Consider the following 19,390-nt stretch of genomic DNA (forward strand, 5'->3'; position numbering starts at 1 on the left):
TGCATCTAAATAACTAAAAAAATAATAAGAAAGAGTTTTATTAAATCTTTATCTTTTATTATCCTTTTTAAATAAGGATGCATTAGGGTTTGTTATAAAAACCCTTAAACCCTAGTTTTATTTTTCTTAAACTGTTAGACCTAGTTTTCTCTAAAAGAGAAAAGGAAACGAAAAGAAGAAGAGTTTTGGTATTTTCTCTCAAAGATCGGTAAGTTTTTCTCCCTCATTGTTTTAGTTTTATTTTTCTTGATTTGTAGTTCTTTAATTCAGTTTATTAGGAAAAGTTTTGAGGTCTTTGTTTTTTAGAATAGAGGATTTTAAGGACTTTTTACCCTAAAAATTTTCCAGAATTTTTTGTTTGAATCTTTTTGTTTATGAGACTGTTTTTGGGCTATTTTGAGACTCTTTTTGCATAAAAAGTTTACCTATTTGTATCATGTAAATTATAGTTTGTTGTTATGACTTTTATATGAAAAATTATATGTTTTTACCAAGTTTTAAAGGTTTTCTATACAATTTTCAGATCTGATTTTTCTATTAAAATTAGTAAATTGTTAATTGTTTTATGGAAATTCTTGGAAGTTTTATTTTATAAAACAGAAAATTTTCCAGATTTAAAATCTCCAAAATTTCAATTGATTATAAGGCTTTTAAACTTGTTTTGTTGAGAAACTTTTTGTAAATTTAGTCCATATTAATTTATACCGATTCTTGTAATTTTAAAGGTTGTTATTATTGATTTTAGAGGCTTTTTAACCAGTTTTCAGATCTGGTTTTGTAGCCCCAAATCTATAGTTTCCTAATTATTTTGCATAAAAAAGTGTTTTGAATGGAAAAATTGGGTAGATAAGATTTGGTTAGTAATTGGTTGAATTTTAAATCCTTGGATAGGATTTAAGGATTGATTTTGGATATTGGTTGTTTCTAGACCTCTAAGTTGACAACTACCAAGGAAGAAGTTAATTAGATTCGTAGGATATCTGAAAGAGGTAAGTGATTTACCAAATCCTATTGTAAGTGATTTACCCAAATTCCATTCGAAAAGTATTGTAAGTAACTTGTCATATCGCTTCGAAAACTAAAATGTATTTTGGATTTGATAGGAAGATTTGAAATTGATATCTTGCATATGAAATTGAAATTTTATTATGGATTTGAAAACTAATTTGGCAATTGAAATTATGTTTATTTGCAAAGTATTTGAAGTATTCTTATATGATTTGATAAAGTTTTGTTTAGATTTATTTAAAGGTTTGAAATTGATATTTTGTTTGTTTGTGAAATATTTGAAATCATGTTTTGGAGGATTGATAAAGTTTGTTTTAAATTATTTCAATATTTTGAATTAATTTAATATTGAAAGTAAGTATTCGTTTTGCATTTTATTTGAAAGATATTTTGATTGATTTGATAGGGCTATCCGGATATGTCATGATTTTGTTTTGAGGAACGTTTTGCTTATTTAGGGTAGTAGCCTAATTTAGAATGGATAGATTTCTATTCTGGCTTATTTGTGGGAAGACACTTTTGTGGTTTGGCATTCCTTGGGAATGAAGATTCATGTGTGTGTTATTCACTCACATGGCCTCACACTTAAGTAATCGTTTTGTTTGTTCTGGTCAATATTATTGCGATAACTTTGTTCTGGTCGATATTAATTCGACAACTCTATTTTGGTCGATATTAATTCGACGGCTCTGATAGAAGCTTCTGATTGATTGGTGTTACCGACGGGTAACCACATATGTTCTGTAGGCTACCCAAATAATGCAACCTTCCACCCTGATTTTGAAAGTATGAATGAATGTAAGATTGTTTTGAATGTTTGAATGATTTAGTTATTCGAAAGTTTGAATGTTGTACCAGATGTTTTATAAGGAATTTTAAAAGTTTTGATTGAAAGAAAGTTTGTTTTGAAGGATTTGAAGTTTGATCGAATGAAAGTTTGTTTTGAATGAATGGAAGATTGTTTTGAATCATTAAAAGTTCATTTTTGAATGAAAGTTTGTTTTGAAAGAATGAAAGTTTGTTTTGATTGACTGAAATTTTCATCTTATTTGAAGACTTTGTTTTTTAAATCTAATTTGTTTTGAATGTTTTGAAAATTGTATTAAATATTTTAAAGGACATTATAAGTTTTGATCTATTCATATTTTTGTTTACGAATGTTTTGAAAGGAAAATGAATTTCGAAATATTTCATAACCCCTTCATAGTAATGGTATGCAGGGGTTGTGATACCACTTGTTAAAGACAACGGTACCCTAGTAATCCGAGTATCTCCACAATGGTATGATATTGTCCGCTTTGGGCATAGCCCTCACGGCTTTGCTTATGGTTCCACCCAAAAGGTCTCATACCAATGAGATATTGTTCTCTCTTATATACCATGGATCACCCCTTTCCCTAACCAATGTGGGACTTTGTTTGCATTCCTTTACAAACCCAACAAGGGGTGTGATAACTCTCAATTAGTGAGTGTTTTGTAGGCTATTTGGGACATTTGTTGTGCGAAAATTTAAGGATCCTTATCAATAAACCTAAGAAAAAGTGAGAATACATCGAGTGGACTCAAAGCTGCTGCAATTCCAAATTTCTTCCATTTTAACGATTTATGCTCAATTATGGATGGTTTAGGGAGGAATGATAGAATTAAACTGAGAATAAGAGGAGTATTGTCAGGCTATGAAAGTGTTGTTGTAGCATGGCAGGAAGATGCATTTATGCAGGAACCTGAAGCTGCTCAGGATGCCCTAGAGCGTGTAACTACGCAATAACTGATTTACACCAGTTTTATCACGTTCGTACAGCCTCTTAAGGATGCTCTAAATTTTAAGAACCTGGTATATAAGAAAACACTATGATCAACAATGGATGTCATCAAATGTGCAACCATCACAGAGCAGTACCCTTAAAGAGATGATGATATAATATAAGGTGAGAAATGAGGCAGCCGTACACAACATAGCGATCAAAATTGGAGAGGTAAAGAAGAATAAGGAAATCGAACCTAAACAACCAATAGAGGTAAGTGCAAAGGAAGGTGCACATAAGATTTGATCTAAATCCACCACTGGTCGATATTCGACCACTCGTCTATTTCCCTCTGAGATTATCAAAGAAAAATCAAGATATATAGAAGGAAGAGCTGACCCTACATTTCAAGAATTTAGAGGAAGAAATAGGAGAATACGTCAATGAAGGATTCTTTACCGATGCGGTGACCGCAATTCCAATTGTCAAAAATAAATTCATACAAGTAAATCACCTACCCTTCAAGCTGGACCATTAAGCATATTGAGTCAAGAAAGCAAAATTGGAACATGACATTAGTAGAAGAAATATCCAATGAGCTCAAGCAAATGAGTAAAAGATGAAAGCCTCCAATGTTCTTTGAAGTCACATTAATAGGATGGAAGTTTCGTACATTAGTTTCATGATTATTTACTTTTCATTTTTTTTATTTTCTGAACGTTTTGATAATTGTATTTCTTACTATATGATGGAAGTTCCCAATAAAATAAGCAAGGTTGATGTAAAGGCAACGAGTGTTTCGCCACAAGAAAGAATGCATCAAAGTGGCAACTGCTTTGAACGACGAAATGGGTGAAGCCAGTCAACCTTCACAATGGAACCACCTTGATGGGAGGAGATTTTAGCAAATAAGTGACCCTCGCATTGTTTTATATAATGAAAAGGGGGAGTTATTTTATTGTTAATTTTATTTCTCCATTTTTTTAACTAATTTATTTTTATTTTTATTTTTACTTTTTTAGGTTAACTTCTATCCTTTAATAAATTTCAGGAGCAAAAAGAACCAGATTGTAGAATGCCCACAAAAAGAAGTGAGCGCTTTTCTTGGTAGTATCTTTGAGTCTTCAGATGAATCAAGGGAGTGTCATGACCCTTATTTCCTCTTTGATAACATGTTGCTTTGTTTCTATTTTGATTAGTTTTGTTGTTTTCTATTTAAGTAGCAATCTTTATATTAGTTTGGTGGTGTCATTTTTACCTTGTTCGGTGTTTGGGATAACTCGATCCGCCTAATCAGTAAAAAATAGTTGTAAGTGCATGTGTACACCCCTCACAGGTAGCAATAGAAATTACTTCCAAGTTTCTCCACAATGACTAAATGTTTCTCTTTAAAAAACAAAGTATAGGTGAAATGTTGGTTGTGTAATTGAGTTGATGGATAAAACGATGGGACATAATGTTGGATCTAGGTTAAAACAATTGAATGATAAACCCCAACCCAGTTACTTCAAATCACGGAAAGAAAAAAAAAACACATCTGGGAAACGATTAGGCGCCAGACGCTTCTCTCTTGTAGTGCATGATTATGCTTCTTAATCAACTTATGTCGAAGTGAACTCGAAGTAATAAAATATGTCCTAATATGTCTATTAGTAAAAACCTTCTACAAATTGAATTCCATTTATTTAAAGAATTAAAATAAAGAAGATATCCTAATTGCCTTAGGATTTATTTTAAATTAAGAAGAAGATATTATAAAAGCAAATACTGAGGTACGCAAAAAATACCTTATTCTTCCTATTCTGATTTTGAATTAAGTATCAAAGCTTGTGTGGCTAAGGTCATACTGATTAGTTTTTAAAACTTGGCTTAGATTTTGAAGACGTTTTAGAAAGTAGATAGGAAACCAGAGAACATATAAATAGAATTACTATTTATTACCTTAAAACTAAAAACAAAACAATAATAATTTACTTACATAATTACAATTCGTGTTCTGTTATATGTGCAACTGCCTTTGTTAGTTGCTATTTTTTAATGTATTATTTAAATTATGTCAGATTTATAACTGTTTGAGCCTGAAATTGATGAGCTCGGATACAATTTAGATCGGTACGTTCAGGACGAACTATGGCCAACGGTTCCACACCTTCCCTGAACACTCTTGAGACCTGCAAAACAAAGTTAGCACTCCGACGAGCAAGTTAGTTCTAGTCCGAGCTAACTTGCCGAGTCAACTTAGGATTGCGTACCTTGCATTTAAGGCAAGGGCTTCTATTTATAGAAACTGGGCCCGACAAAGATTCTGACACACCCTAAAATCACGGCGTGTTGTCGGGTTCGGAAGAGACATTGTTACGGACTTTGCCTCAGGTCGGCTCGGCACTGTAGGTCCTACCCTTACGACCGACCTGAGTGTTTCTGAAGTCAATTTCTACATTTCGTTCGCGTGTCCACCCAGCTCACTTTTCCGATCATGCCACGTGGCAGGCCAGAATTCTCCTCCAACACTGGCCCCCACTTCGGCGGGGCGGAGGTCGGCTTGGCGAAGTCCTCCGTGCTAACTGGAGACGGGTCGAATCCACGCGTGCATGTGTGACGTCATGGATGTCGTCAGCCCTAGCTTCTGCTTCGGGAACCCAAACGTCGTCGTGGGGACAACCTGGCGTGGACGAATCTTGTCCGTTGATTCCTCCTTGATCGAACGGCTCTCGTGCCTCCGGGCTATCCTATAAAAGGCGAAAGTCTTTCACTTTTCACTTTTTACTTTTCACTTTTGAGTTTTCGTGTACCTCGGTCGTTTCCAAGTCAGGTACTCTCTCCCTCTTTCTTTAGATAGTTCTTTTAAGTCTTCCCAGTCAAGTCTGGCGATGAATAGCTCGTCTAGGGCTTCGTCGTCTGGGTCGTCTAGTTCCTCTAGTTCAGACGACGTTTTAGGAAATCTGACCTTAGCCTCTACTTCAGGGAACCCTTACGTCGAGGATAGCTCGGCAAACCCTAATATAGCCCCCTCCTCGGGAAATCCTGACCTTGGCCAAGTAGTTGAGCTTCCCCCCCTCGACTTGCTCAGTAGGTAGGTTAGCCGAGCTCCGCAAAACCTACTCGATCCCCAACTCTATAGAGCTTAGGGTGCCCAACGTCGGGGAGTCTCTTGACGACCCTCCTTCGGGCTTCGTCAGCTTCTATCCCCAGATGTTCAGTAGGGGGGTTAGGCTTCCACTTCACCACTTTATTCAAAGGTTCCTTAGCGCCGTTAACCTTGCTCCAGCTCAGCTTTCCCCTAATGGGTGGTCTACCGTGCTCGGAGCTGCGTCCTTTGGTGGGTCCTCCTAGACGAGGATGAGGACAGGCTTACGGTACATCCGCTCTTAGCGACCCACACCGTCAAAGCCTCCAACGAGGGAGAGGGTCGGTACTACCTCTCAGCTCGGCGGAACGTAGGTCAGCTGATTAGGAACCCCTCCTCTAACAAAAATTGGAAAGAGTGTTGGTTCCTCGTCTCTGGCGAGTGGCTTCTGAGGGACGGAGGGGGTGAGCCGACCTGCCATGTCCCGATAGAGTTCGGTGACGTAGGTGAGTGTCTTAGGCGCGAGCTAGGGGTTTTTTTTTTGTCTTCTTAACTTGAGTAACCTCGTTGCTGATATCGGCTTGTTTTGCAGCTCTCCCATCCCCCGTTCCGAGGATCAACAACAAGTCTTGGGAGATCATCAAACGAGCCCAGGGTCGAAGACTAAAGTACGCGCTGTGGGGTGAAGCACTCGTCTCAAACTCCCACCTCTTCTCCAGCGGCCTCAGTTCTCACGATCAATCGGAAGAGTTCAAGAAGCTCCCCAAACCTCGGCAACGCAGCTCACAGAAGCGGAAAGCCCCTGAAGGTGACTTCCTCTGAACACTTTTAGCTCGTTCAGTTTAGCCCTCGTCACCTTTTTTGTAACGCCCCGCGTTACTCAGGTTAGTTTACCCTCGAGTCTCCGGGCCTCTTTTCTTAAAAATTTCTTTTTATTTAATTTCATTGTTCATTTCATTTTATTTCGAGCTACTGTGGTAATTGTTATGAGTGTTGAAATATACTTACGTATCTATTTATTCGGTAACAAGGGAATTGTTTTTCTCTATAATTGTTCTAGTCCGTTGGGCCCAAATTAAGTATCTAAGTAAGTGGGCCTTCCTTGTTTTAAAACAAGAGGGAAAAAAGAAAAGAACCTAGCCCAAGCGGGTCCCTTCTTGTAAAAACAAAAGGAGAAACCCCTAGCTCCCAAAAACCCCTCCCATTCGTGAACCTCTTCTCCCCCCCCCCCCCCCCCCGTTTTAGTTTTCATTTTCCTTCTTCTACCAGCGCCTCAACCCTCCCCGAAACACGCCGACCACCGGCGGTTTGGACAGCAGCAGCAGCAGGCGACGGCGCGGCAGGCGGCACGGCAGGCAACGGCGGCGGCGACTCCGGGCAGCGGCGGTGTGCGGTGTCGGGCAGCAGCAGTTCGCGGACGTCGGGCAGCAGCGGTGCGCTGGCGTCAGCAGCAGCGGTGCGCGGATGTCGGGCAGCGACGGTGGTGCGCGGGCGTCAGACAACAGCGGTGGTGCCCGGATTCCGGTAGTAGTGGGTCGTGGCGCGGATTCCGGTAGTAGTGGGTCGTGGCGCGAGTCCTTGCTGCACACAGCGTCGGGGGCATCGTATTGGTGAATTTTTACTGCTAAAATAGTCCGGACAGCAGCAGTTTTCGATCCCGGCACCTACCCATAACCATTAGAGGCTCGATTTACGCAACCCACCTTTATTCGAGTTAGGCCGGAGTTACCCGCACCTAGACGAAGTCGATTTTTGCGGTAATGGACATTGCAAGATCTCTTAGAATGAATTTAGATGGCTGGAAATTTTGTATTAATTATTTCGTTGTCTATTGTTGTTTAGGTGGTGAGTTGACGCAAGATATAGGAGCATAGCAGTGGGTAAGTAGCACCAGGGGGCGAGTGCGTGCGTTATTTAGTGTTAACGGAATGGTTTCGGTGCTGATTTTTAATTAGAATAATTCATCTCGTGCATTAGAAAATTGTTAGTCTTGGTTTGTGAACTCTTAGTGATTATCGTTGTGTTACGTGTTACTGTTTTCATTGCTAGACATTTTGAGAATGCATGATTTCTTGTTGTTGGTTGTGATTGATCAGTTCTGAGTATTGTAGTTGGAATAGTTAACCCATGACGTTTGTAAACATGTCGAAAACGAAATGCATGTGTTGATAGCCTGTTATATAGTTTTATATTGTTTTGTTCGAAGCTGCTGGGTTAGTGTATTGTTTGGTACAAAGAGAAGCATGCTGGTAAAATTGTGCTGTGAATTGAAATGTGGAAGACTTACTTATAGGTTGGCTTGGGAGGATTAGTGGGAATTGTCAAGAGTGATGGGTCGGATTAGTGGTTCGTTAATCTGTGGGTTGTCTGAATTGAAAATGCATACTAGTCGCATGGTTATTCAAAGCTTTGAGTGGCTGCCTTGGGAATAAATGGCAAGGCCGAACATCAGGTTTCTATGGAGAAGTATTGGGGTCTTGGGAATAAATGTCAAGAACCAATACGCCAGGTAGTCATCGGTACCTTGGGGATAAATGTCAAGGACTGGTGCACAGTTCAATGCCTTGGGGATAAATGGCAAGGTCGAACTTCAAGCTTCTGTAGAGAAGTATTGGGGCCTTGGGAATAAATGTCAAGGGCCAATACGACTCGAAGAGTTAGACTCGGAGGACTAACGTGGAGTGGTGCTTATGAGTAACAGTTCAAAACCATGGGAATAAATGGCAAGGTCGAACACCAAGTGTTGTAGAGGGAGGTTGGTATCTTGGGAATAAATGTCAAGAGCTGTTACGCCTCGAAAAGTTAGACTTGGAGTACTAACATAGGGTGGGAGTTGGTGTTAGTTCAAGTAGGGACAAAGGCTAGTGGGTCGTGTGGTTGGAGTCCCGGAAGTCTAGGCGTTGGGTTGCTTGTATGGAAATGTTAATCTATTATTATTATCCCGTGTTGTCTATCTGTTTGTTCTGCTATTGGTTTCATTTGATGTGGTTGTGATTACGAGCGTGTTGTGGTGTTTAGTTAGGGTGGGCTACTTACGGAGTATTTTATGTACTCACCCCCCCCCCCCCCCGCGTCTATCTTATTTGTTTCAGATGTGAACCAGGCCGACCGTGGTGATGACATGGAGGAGGTCTGACCGAGGAGGGATCACTAGCTGTGTTGGTTAGGCTAGGGAATAATGTCGTGCATTGCAGACATCGTTAAAATCTTATTGCTAAGAAATAAAAGGGGAATTAGACATTGGGTTAACTCAAAGGACACTTTCTCTTATTGCTTTATGGGCATTTTTACTATTCGAATTATTGATGTATTTGGGATTACGAGACAAAATGATTATTTTCTTTTGATTGAATTCCTGACCACTGAGGCGGGTATTATCTCCTGGATATTCCATCATTGTGTACCTCTATTTTGCATGTTGCATTAGGAGAACATTACATTTTCGTTACCTTAAATATGAGGGTTCAGTAAGCGTTATAGGGTCGTTACTTCGTTAAACGTGTCAGAAATTTGGGTCGTTACATTTTTTCTCATTGATTTACTGACCTCGTCCCTTTTTCAGAGATGTCCTCAAAATTCCTCGCGCTTAGCAGTACGAAGCGGCAGCGGGCCTCGGCCTCGGTTGCTCCGCCGGCGCCCCCCCAAGCTCGTCATCGCACAAGCAGTGCCAACGTCCCAGTGCCAGGGCTGGCCAACTTGGCCAAGCTTCAGGCCCTCCAAGCTCAGCCCCTGCAGACTGTCGCTGGGGGCGAGGGATCGTCTACCCCTCTAGTGAGGAAGGAGCGAGCGAGGGATACGCTTCCCTCCGAGGAGGTCAACTCCCGATCTCCGCCTCCCCCCATCGTGGTCGACTCAGAGGAGGGGTCGCTACATGGTCGGGGTCATGGCGCCGAGCTCCCACTCCCTTTCAGGCTCTCTTTCTCCCTCCTCAGTATCCACGAGGCCGCGACGAAAGTGAGGTCCTCGAGCTCTCACTTGGCGGAACGAGCTGTTCAGGTGCCCGAGGACGCCGCGGAGGCGGTGAGGAAGACCATAGCTCTTGCTGCAGAGGTAAGCTCGTGCCTACTCTTCACTCCTTTTTCTTTATCTTTTCCGATCTAACCTCGAACCTTTGCAGCTGCATTACCATGCTTGCCTCTCGGCCTCGATGATGAGCTTGGAGCTTGGAGGCGGGACTTGAAGGAGGAGGAGACGAACGCCTCCTATGAGCAGAGAATCTCTGAGCTCCAGGCCGATGTTGACAAGGCGCGAGCTGAGAAAGAGGTTGAGGCCGATAGGTCGAAAGCCTTGATAGCCCAAGCACGCACCGACCTAAAGAATGCCCGGGGCCAAGCTGAGACCGCAGAGAAGGGCTGGAACGAGGCTCGACACAACTTGGCGAGCTGGGCCTACTTGGAGAAGAGAATCAAAGAATTCCCCGAGTTCGACGGCCTAGCTCGCGATATGGCAGACAAGGGCTTCTACTACGCCGTCAACAGGCTCGACACCGCCTGCTCGGAGGACGCCATCGCCGCCGTCGAGCAAGAATACGAATCCATCTGGGTGGAGCGACCTGCCAAGGCCGGTAAAGAGGCTGAGGCTGTTGGTGTAGATCGTCTCGGCCTCCTGTTGTTTCTTGCTTTCTCTCCCTTTTTCGAATCAAATTATTGTATTGAGCCGAGGCATATACACCTCGGCTCTTCATTAAACTTTTATTTCAATGAAATGAGGTTTCGTTCAGACCCGAGTTACTCTTTCTGAAGTCCTTATACTTAGAGATTTTAATTAAGTTTCAGTTTTAGTTTTGGTCGTTATCTGAGTTTCTCAAGTCTTAGTAATTTCTTACCTACATAACGGCTTACGAGCCGAACAATTCAGCTCGGAGGTGTGTATTTTGGGATAAACAGGTTCGTACAGGCTGACCATTGCTTCACATGTTTGTAAAAATGCAACTTATCTTACGTCGTTTAGCATAGGTCATACCCCGTAGTCTTCCTCGGCCCCCATTTGACGTAGCTCGGTAGCAGTAACAATTCTAACGAATAAAGTCAAATTTTGCACAAGTCATTGGAGATCGGCTTTCATTAATGAATGAAATTCTACACGTCGGATTACACACATTTTATTGATAATAAACTCGCAAATGCTCGGCATTCCATGGGTGGGGGAGTTGTTTTCCATTTAGGTCGGACAGCAAATACGCTCCAGGTCGGAGTATTTTCAAGACTCTGTACGGGCCTTCCCAGTTCAGCTCGAGTGCTCCGACATGCTGCATTACCTTATTGAGAACAAGGTCGCCAGGCTTGAACGTTCTGACCTTTAGCCTGGCGTTGTAGTTTCGAGCCATACGGTTCTGATATTCTGCTAGCCGAAGCTGGGAGTGAGATCTTTTCTCCTCGAGGAGGTCAAGATTCACGAGTAGAGTTTCACTGTTGGCTTGCTCGTCGAAATTCTCAACTCGGGGTGTTGGCATGCCAACTTTCGCAGGGACAACAGCCTCCGACCCGAAGGCTAGGCCGTATGGCGTCTCACCAGTAGATCGGCGGGGCGTAGTTCGATAAGACCACAATACCTCTGGTAACTCTTCTGCCCATCGACCTTTCAAAGATTCCAGCCTCGTCTTCAGACCACGCTTGATGATCTTGTTGATAGCTTCAACTTGCCCATTAGACTACGGATGGGCAGGCGACGAGCTGAGGTGACATACGCCGAGCTGTTGACAGAATTGATTAAATCGGGCACCGTCAAACTGCTTTCCATTGTCAGTAATGATGGCGTTCGGTATACCGAACCGACATATTATGCTCTTCCATACAAAGCTGACGACCTTCGCCTCGGTAATGGACGCTAGAGGTTCCGCTTCCACCCACTTGGTGAAGTAATCTACAGCTACTATGGCAAACTTCAACTGCCTCTTCCCCATCGGTAGTGGGCCGATCAGATCTATCCCCCACTGAGCGAAAGGCCAAGGGCTTGAGATCGGCGTCAGCATCTCCGGGGGTTTCCTCAAAATGCTCGCGAAGCGTTGACATTTGTCACATGTTTTGGCGAACTCCTTGGCGTCGCGCTCAATCGTCGGCCAGTAGTAGCCCTAGCGGACGACCTTCGCGGCCATGGACCGAGCTCCTCCATAGTTTCCACAAACCCCTTCATGAATCTCGCGCATGACATACCTCGCCTCTTCTAGGTCGAGGCACCGCAGTAATGGTAGGGAATATCCCCTTTTGAAGAGCTTGCCTTCTTGCATCAAGTAGTGAGCAGCTTGGCATCGGAGCCTTCTGGCCTGGCTCGGATCGGCAGGGACTGAGCCATTGACTAGGAAGTTCTTAATTGGGTCCATCCATGTAGGCCGAGCTGACGTGATCTCCATTATCTCAGGCTGGTCGATGGACGACTCAACGAGTATTTCAACTGGAACCGTTCTTGGTAGATCGGTCTCGTATGCCGAGGCCAGGCGAGCCAGTGCGTCGGCGTTGGAGTTTTCGGACCTCGGCACCTGTCGAATCACATAGTCCTCAAACTGGGCGAGGAGCCCATGGGCTCTGGCCAGATACCTCTCCATACGAGCTTCCTTTACTTGGTACTCCTTGGTAACCTGGTTGACAATCAGCTGGGAGTCGCTAAGAATCAAAAGTCGCCTCACCCCATCCCTCTGGCGACCTTCAATCCATTTATCAACGCCTCGTACTCGGCTTCGTTGTTGGAAGCTCGGAAGCTAAACCGGAGTGCGTACTCAAACCGAAGACTGCCGGGGCCGAGGAGCAACATGCCCGCCCCACAACCTTTCTCATTGGACGAACCATCCACATAGAGTGTCCACAGGTCACGGACATCGCCCCCTGGCCTGGGTGGGGTCAGCTCGGCAACAAAGTCTGCGGCTGCCTGACCTTTCAACGCTGTTCTCGGCTCGAAGGCGATGTCGTGCTCGCTGAGCTCTAGTGCCCACTTCATCAGACGACCCGACGTTTCGGGCTTGTAGATAATCTGCCTCAAGGGGAAGTTTGTCGGAATGATTATTTTGTGCGCCTGGAAGTATGGTCGTAGGCGTCGCGCCGAGGTTATCAAGGCTAGGGCCAGCTTCTCAACACAGGGGTAACGAGCCTCGGCCTCGGTCAACGATTTGCTTGTGTAGTAAACAGGGCTCTGCTGCCCTTCCGCCTACCTGATAAGTACTGAGCTCACTGCATTCTCCGACACTGCTAGGTACAGGTAGAGTACATCGCCAGGCAGTGGCTTTGACAACAAGGGAGTCGAGCTGAGGTATTGCTTCAACTGCCGAATTGCAGCTCGCAATCGTCGGTCCATTCGAACCGACCCTTTTCACTTAGTATTTGGAAGAAAGGGTGGCACTTGTCCGTGGAGCGAGATACAAAGCGATTCAAGGCTGCCAGTTGGCCGTTTAACCTCTGCAGCTGTTTAACATTCTTCGGTGCTTCCATCTCGAAGACTGCTCTTATCTTGTCCGGATTCGCTTCAATTCCGCGTTCGTGGACCATGAACCCGAGGAACTTTCCCGACGAGACCCCAAAGACACACTTGCTCGGGTTGAGCTTCATCTGATACTTTCGAAGCACGCTGAAGGCTTCTGCTAGGTCGGCTAAATGGGAGCTCGTCTGCTTACTTTTCACCAACATGTCGTCTACATATACCTCCATGTTGCGTTTGATCTGCTTGGCGAACATCATGTTGACCATCCGCTGGTAGGTCGCCCCTGCATTCTTCAGCCCGAAAGGCATGACATTGTAGCAATACAGCCCTTGGTCGGTAACAAAGGCGGTATGCTCTTGGTCGGGCACATGCATCCGAATCTGATTGTACCCGGAGTACGCATCCATGAAGGAGAGTAGCTCGTGCCCTGCCGTTGCGTCGACGAGCTGATCTATCCGAGGTAGGGTAAAACTGTCTTTCGGACACGTCTTATTGAGGCTCGTGAAGTCAATACAGACGCGCCATTTGCCGTTGGACTTTTTAACTAAAACTACGTTAGACAACCACGCGGGGTAATGAACTTCTCTTATGAATTTAGCTCGTAGCAACTGCTCGACTTCTTTACAAATTACATTACTTCGCTCGGCATCGACAGGCCGACGCTTTTGCCTCACAAGCCTATAACTAGGATCTACATTAAGCCTATGCACCATTATACTTGGGTCTATGCCCGGCATGTCGTCATGAGACCATGCGAACACATCAGCATTTGCTTTCAGAAAATCGACGAGCTCTTCTTTCACCTCGGCCCCCAGTGTGTTGCCGACGCTGACCGGCTTTTCTGGCCCCAGCAGGGGGACAAGTTCTAGCTCTTCAGCTGAGGTACCACGGCTCGGCTCTGGTTCGTCGGCACACGGCCCTACCGCGCCCGTGACCGCTGCACAAGTGGCTGTTCCCTTCATCGCGGCCGCGTAGCATTCTCTAGACATTTTTTGCTCACCTCGAACTGTCGCAATTCCGGCCGACGTGGGGTACTTCAAGACCTGGTGGTAAGTGGACGGAACTGCCCTGAGATCATGAATCAAGGGCCGACCAATTATGGAGTTGTACGCAGAGCTTCGATCTATCACAACAAATTCTGCGACTTTAGTTACTTGTTGATCTCCCTCGCCAATGGTAACAAGGAGCGAGACACATCCTTTCGCGCTGACTGACTCCCCTGCAAAACCGACCAAAGGCGTCGGGCTGAGCTTCAAATGCTTCCTCTCCCACCCAGGGCCGTGTAGGTCGAGAACGATAAGATGTTAGCTGACGCTCCTCCATCGACAATGACTCTTCTCACCTTCACGTGATCTATGAGTGGGGCGATTACTAGGGCGTCGTTATGGGGCATATGTACTCCCTCGTTGTCTTGGTCGTCGAATAGGATCGGTATCCCGGGCTCCTTGGGGTACGAGGTATAGACCTCGTGTGCTGCTTCCCGAGCCAGAGCTTTCCTCTTCTGCCCCGACTGTCCCCCACTTGGGCCCCCATGGATGGTATTTATAATGGCGGGCCGATCCTCCTTCCGTCTCGGCGGTGGTGACTTCTCTCGCTTGTCCTCCCAAGCCGACCCCTCTGCCTCCGCCCTTTCACGCTTGCCGACGTATTTTTTCAGATAACCCCTCCGGATCAGATCCTCGACCTGCTCCTTCAAGTGGAAACAGCGTGAAGTGTCGTGGCCATGATCCTTGTGGAATCGGCAGTAGAGTCGCTTGTCTCGTTTCCCTGGAGGTCGGCGGAGCTTTTCTGGGACTGCGAAAAGCGCCTCCAGGTCGGTATCTTCGACCGCCGCGTAGATCTCCGCGATTGAGGCGTTCAGCGGAGTGAACTTGTCATACTTTGGCCCTCGATGGTCTGAAGGGTCTTTCTCATCTCGGCGGCCTCTACTCTTATTGTCGTCGGCCCGCCAAGACGAGCCCCAACCATCGCTGCGCTGCTTCTTGGGAGGAGGGGACTTTTGGTCCCGGTCTTTACCACGGCTGCTTCGCCGAGCTCTATTGGCTTTCCACAACTCCAAGCCGTCGATGTACTGGCGAGCTCTAGCGAGTATCTCGTCCAGGGAGGCCGGTGGTCGGCTTCCGAACTCTATCGTCAAGTTCCTGTCGTTCAAACTCGTGTTGAAGTACATCATGGCGATGTCATCGGTGCAACTTACCCCTTTGACATGCTCATCCATGAATTGAGCGATGTACTCCGTTAGGGACTCATTGTCCCGTTGCTTTACTGTTCCGAGGTGAGAGGGCGGCAACTTCAACAACTGTCGAGCTGAGAACTGATTGATGAACAACCTCCTCAGCTGTTAGTAACTGTCGATGGACCGGGGCTTCAACTGTCGGTACCACAATCTTGTCGAGCCTTCCATGGTTATTTGAAATGCTCGGCACTTCATAGCGTCGCTTGCGGCCAGGAAATCCATCTTCCCCTCGAACACCTCTACGTAGGAGATCGGATCTCCGGACCCGTCGTAAGAACTCATGACCAGAGCCTTGAACCTCGGTGGGATAGGTGCGTCCAGAATCGCTTGGGAGAAAGGCTGTTCCTCTTGCTCGGCCACACGATGCGGATCTACAGGCCTGCACTGTCGCTTGAGATCTTCTATCTCCCTCTGAAACTGATCCCGGATGAGGTCCACTTCAGACCGGAACGACTGGTCAGCGTGGGAGGACCTCTCTTGAACGTCGACCTCTGGGCTTTCCTCCTCATCGTCAACCAGATACTCCCGATCTCCGAGTGCCACAACTCGTCGCCTCGGCGTCTCGTCACCTCGGCCCCGATGGGCGTTGGAGCTATCGAAAGATGCCAAGGGAGTCCGAATTGGTCGGGTCCTCGGGCGCCGGCCCTCGACCCAGTTGTCCTGCTGAGGGTGGTCACGAACCTGTGCATCCAGGGCACTGCCTGTCCTTACCCGTTGTGGCTTTCGAGAGGGTGCTCCAGCTCGGGCCTCCCTGCGAGGTAGGAACTGATACTCCGTTCTTTGGGTAGGATGCATCGGTTCCTTTCCTCGAATGGGATCCCTGGAGACGGAAGAGCCAGACACCTTGCTGCCTCTCTCGACCGCCTCGAGCCTTGCCTTGACTTCCCTGAGCTCGGCGATCACGTCGGCTACCATGACGGGGTCCACGCCCGCATCGGCACTTGCCCCGGAGCGTGCACCTGTGTTTCCCCAACCGCGGAGGCGTGGTGCGCGGGGCGGCAACCCGTTTCTCTGAGGTTGCAGTGGCGGGAACTGATCTGAGGCAAGGTGGAAGTCCCTGACTGCTACTGGATCAGATGTGGCCGGCCGACCTCCATTCTCCTTGACCACCCCCGCCTGGGGTCGTTGTTTGACGACGGGAGTTCCTGCCACCTGAGAGTACGTGAGTCGAGGATGGGCTCGGGAAGTGACAGCATCCCTCATCGGAGAGCGGATAGGCGAAAGTTGAGATCGTGACTGCTGGGAGCGGGTTTGGGCCATTGGCTCAGATTGCAAAAGGTGAGGCTGACTTATAGATGTGTCGTTCCCACAGACGGCGCCAGATGTTTGAGCCCGAAATTGATGAGCTTGGATACAATTTAGATCGGTACGTTCAGGACGAACTATGGCCAACGGTCCCACACCTTCCCTGAACACTCTTGAGACCTGCAAAACAAAGTTAGCACTCCGACGAGCAAGTTAGTTCTAGTTCGAGCTAACTTGCCGAGTCTACTCAGGATTGCGTACCTTGCATTTAAGGCAAGGGTTTCTATTTATAGAAACTTGGCCCGACAGGGATTCTGACACACCCTAAAATCACGGCATGTTGTCTGGTTCGGAAAAGACATTGTTACGGACTTTGCCTCAGGTCGGCTCGGCACTGTAGGTCCTACCCTTACGGCTGACCTGAGTGTTTCTGAAGTCAATTTCTACATTTCGTTCGCGTGTCCACCCAGCTCACTTTTCCGATCATGACACGTGGCAGGCCAGGATTCGCCTCCAACAATAACTACCACAATAAATTTATTAAGATATTTATTAAGATAGTTTCACATGTTCCACCCAAATTAAAAAAGAATACATATGATAATGGAAATTCAGGTTAAAAGAACTGGAAAAAAAAAAAGAAAAAGGAAAAGGAATCAAATTGACATGCATGCCCCTGTTGGAAGCCTCGGACGCAAAAGAGAATGGTCCGTATAATTAAATCACCAAATTGTATATAATAATTAATTTAAAAGATATTATTTATTGCAAAACTACAAAGTGGACTTTTTTTACCAGTATCCTCATATATTCTCTGTGGGGACCCTTTGTAGTAGCAGACGGAAACATGCTTCATCAACCAGATATTTGTAGACACAAGTTTAATATATAAAGTAAACAGACAAATATAATATACTTGTTTGATTGTTTAACTTTAAGAAAGATTTCATATTATTCTTAAATTTTAAAAATAATTTAAATGAAACCATAAAAGTCAATGTGTTTTTTTTTCCTTTTATTTTTAAGTACAAATAGGAGGTAGGAATTGGAACTTTCAACTTCAATAAAAAGAGTAGATGTTTTTATCGATTGGGTAATAATAAATGTGCTGTTAATTAAGTTTATATTAATGATACTAATGAAGATTTTATATGGTCAATCAAGCTACCTAAAAGACTTACGTATGAATTATACCTTTAGAAAAAATTGAACTCTAAAGGTCAGTCAAAGGTACAATCTAAGTTCTCGCTCGCTAGTACTATGAGTTATGACAAGTTGAAAATTGATATTAAGGACAAATTTAAATTATTACCATAAAGGTTTTTTTTTTTTTTTTTGAGAAGATTATTAATTACCATAAAATTAGCCATATTATATTTGTGAAACTTAATGGATGTTTGTTTGTTGGGAATTTAGATATACATCTCTAGGTTTTCGACATGCAAGATTCGTAGAAGTGATGTGAAAGCTAGGTTGTTTTGTAAGAAAAATTTATGAAAATATCTGAAAATATTTGAATAATTGTGATTTTTTGTGAATATCAACTTTCATTCATTTGACAAAAAATGCCAATCGATTTGAAATTTATGTTATAATTAAAATTTCTAAAACATTGACGGTAGAATTGAAACCAAATAAAATGGTACAAAGTCGAGTTGATTTCAATTTTACACCTCTAATATTTTAAAATTCTCAATGTTGCCCAATTTTTTCTAAACGAAAATGAAATATTAAAGGCAAAATCGAAACCTTTAAAAATATTATAAGCAAATTTAAGGCTGAATATACCACATGCTCTCTAAAACTGTAGGCAATTTTTAATTTCATCTTTAATCTTTAAAAAATCTTAATTTTACCTTTAATGGAATTAAAATTTTCAATAAGGTCTCAATTTTTTTTGTTATTAATTTAAAACTTTATTGACTTATTTAAATACATATGTTTGTGACATTTGGAAGAAATTGGCGTTTTCTTTTGTATAACATCGAGGTGGGGGATCGAATTCATAATCTCATAGTTGGATGTATATGTCAATTATCGTTGAACTATTCTCGCTTTCGCAAATTGATAGACAAGTCAAATATGAAAGAATGAAAATAAGTTGAATTTATGTGTCTAATAGCATTCAATTGATACATTGATATATTGATATATTCAAATATGTTAATTAAATCATCAATTTAACTAAGAATCAATTTCTCTTGAAAATTTTAACCATCTATTTTTATGGAACGACGTAATTGAAAAATTAACACAAAGGCTCGGAGTAGGAGAATTATTTTTCAAATTCTAGTACTACGAGAGCACTATACTAATTCTGTTATGTGTTCATACTATGATTTTACTTTAATAAATAATTTTTAAATATTAGTGGACTCTACATAATTTTTCACATGATACTGATATAATTTGGAACGAATATTTGTACTCTCGTAGTCAGGGACGGATCTACGAAGGAACCAGAGACATGTGCCACCAATTTAGATTCAATAATATATGTGTATAATTTAGATTCAATAATATATGTGTATAGTTTGACGGGCAAAATTGCTGATGGTCAGTTGATTTCCTCTAGGGATAGCAAAAATACTCGCGGGACCCGATCCCCGCGGGCGGGTCAGGGATTCCCCGATTTGACCGAGGACGGCGTCAAACCGGGGATCCCAATCGGGTTCCCCGTTT

General features: G+C 44.0%; 2 protein-coding genes across 4 annotated transcripts; one reads left to right on the forward strand and one right to left on the reverse strand.

Annotated features, from left to right (window-relative positions):
- Positions 1-688: 688 nt before the first annotated feature.
- On the forward strand, positions 689-10,550 carry LOC148210289 (uncharacterized). Of its 3 annotated transcripts, none has more exons than XM_088126255.1 (3): positions 689-6,704; positions 9,383-9,870; positions 9,938-10,550. In XM_088126255.1, exons 2-3 carry the CDS (start codon positions 9,385-9,387, stop codon positions 9,998-10,000), a joined length of 549 nt encoding a protein of 182 aa, XP_087982381.1. In that variant the 5' UTR covers positions 689-6,704; positions 9,383-9,384; the 3' UTR covers positions 10,001-10,550. The 3 variants fall into 3 exon arrangements, with proteins under 3 accessions (XP_087982381.1, XP_087982382.1, XP_087982383.1); XM_088126256.1 differs by having other exon boundaries at positions 689-6,326; positions 6,413-9,870; XM_088126257.1 differs by having other exon boundaries at positions 689-3,844; positions 6,413-9,870.
- Positions 10,551-11,890: 1,340 nt separating this feature from the next.
- On the reverse strand, positions 11,891-12,750 carry LOC148210290 (uncharacterized). The gene is made up of 2 exons (XM_088126270.1): positions 12,460-12,750; positions 11,891-12,394 (listed from the first exon to the last, which is right to left on the reverse strand). The coding sequence occupies exons 1-2, from the start codon at positions 12,748-12,750 to the stop codon at positions 11,891-11,893; spliced, it is 795 nt and encodes a 264-aa protein (XP_087982396.1).
- Between the last annotated feature and the right edge of the window lie 6,640 nt (positions 12,751-19,390).

This window comes from Momordica charantia (genome assembly GCF_013281855.1).
Source record: "Momordica charantia cultivar OHB3-1 chromosome 7 unlocalized genomic scaffold, Mcharantia_2.0 BLBB01000007.1, whole genome shotgun sequence".
Lineage (NCBI taxonomy): Eukaryota > Viridiplantae > Streptophyta > Magnoliopsida > Cucurbitales > Cucurbitaceae > Momordica > Momordica charantia.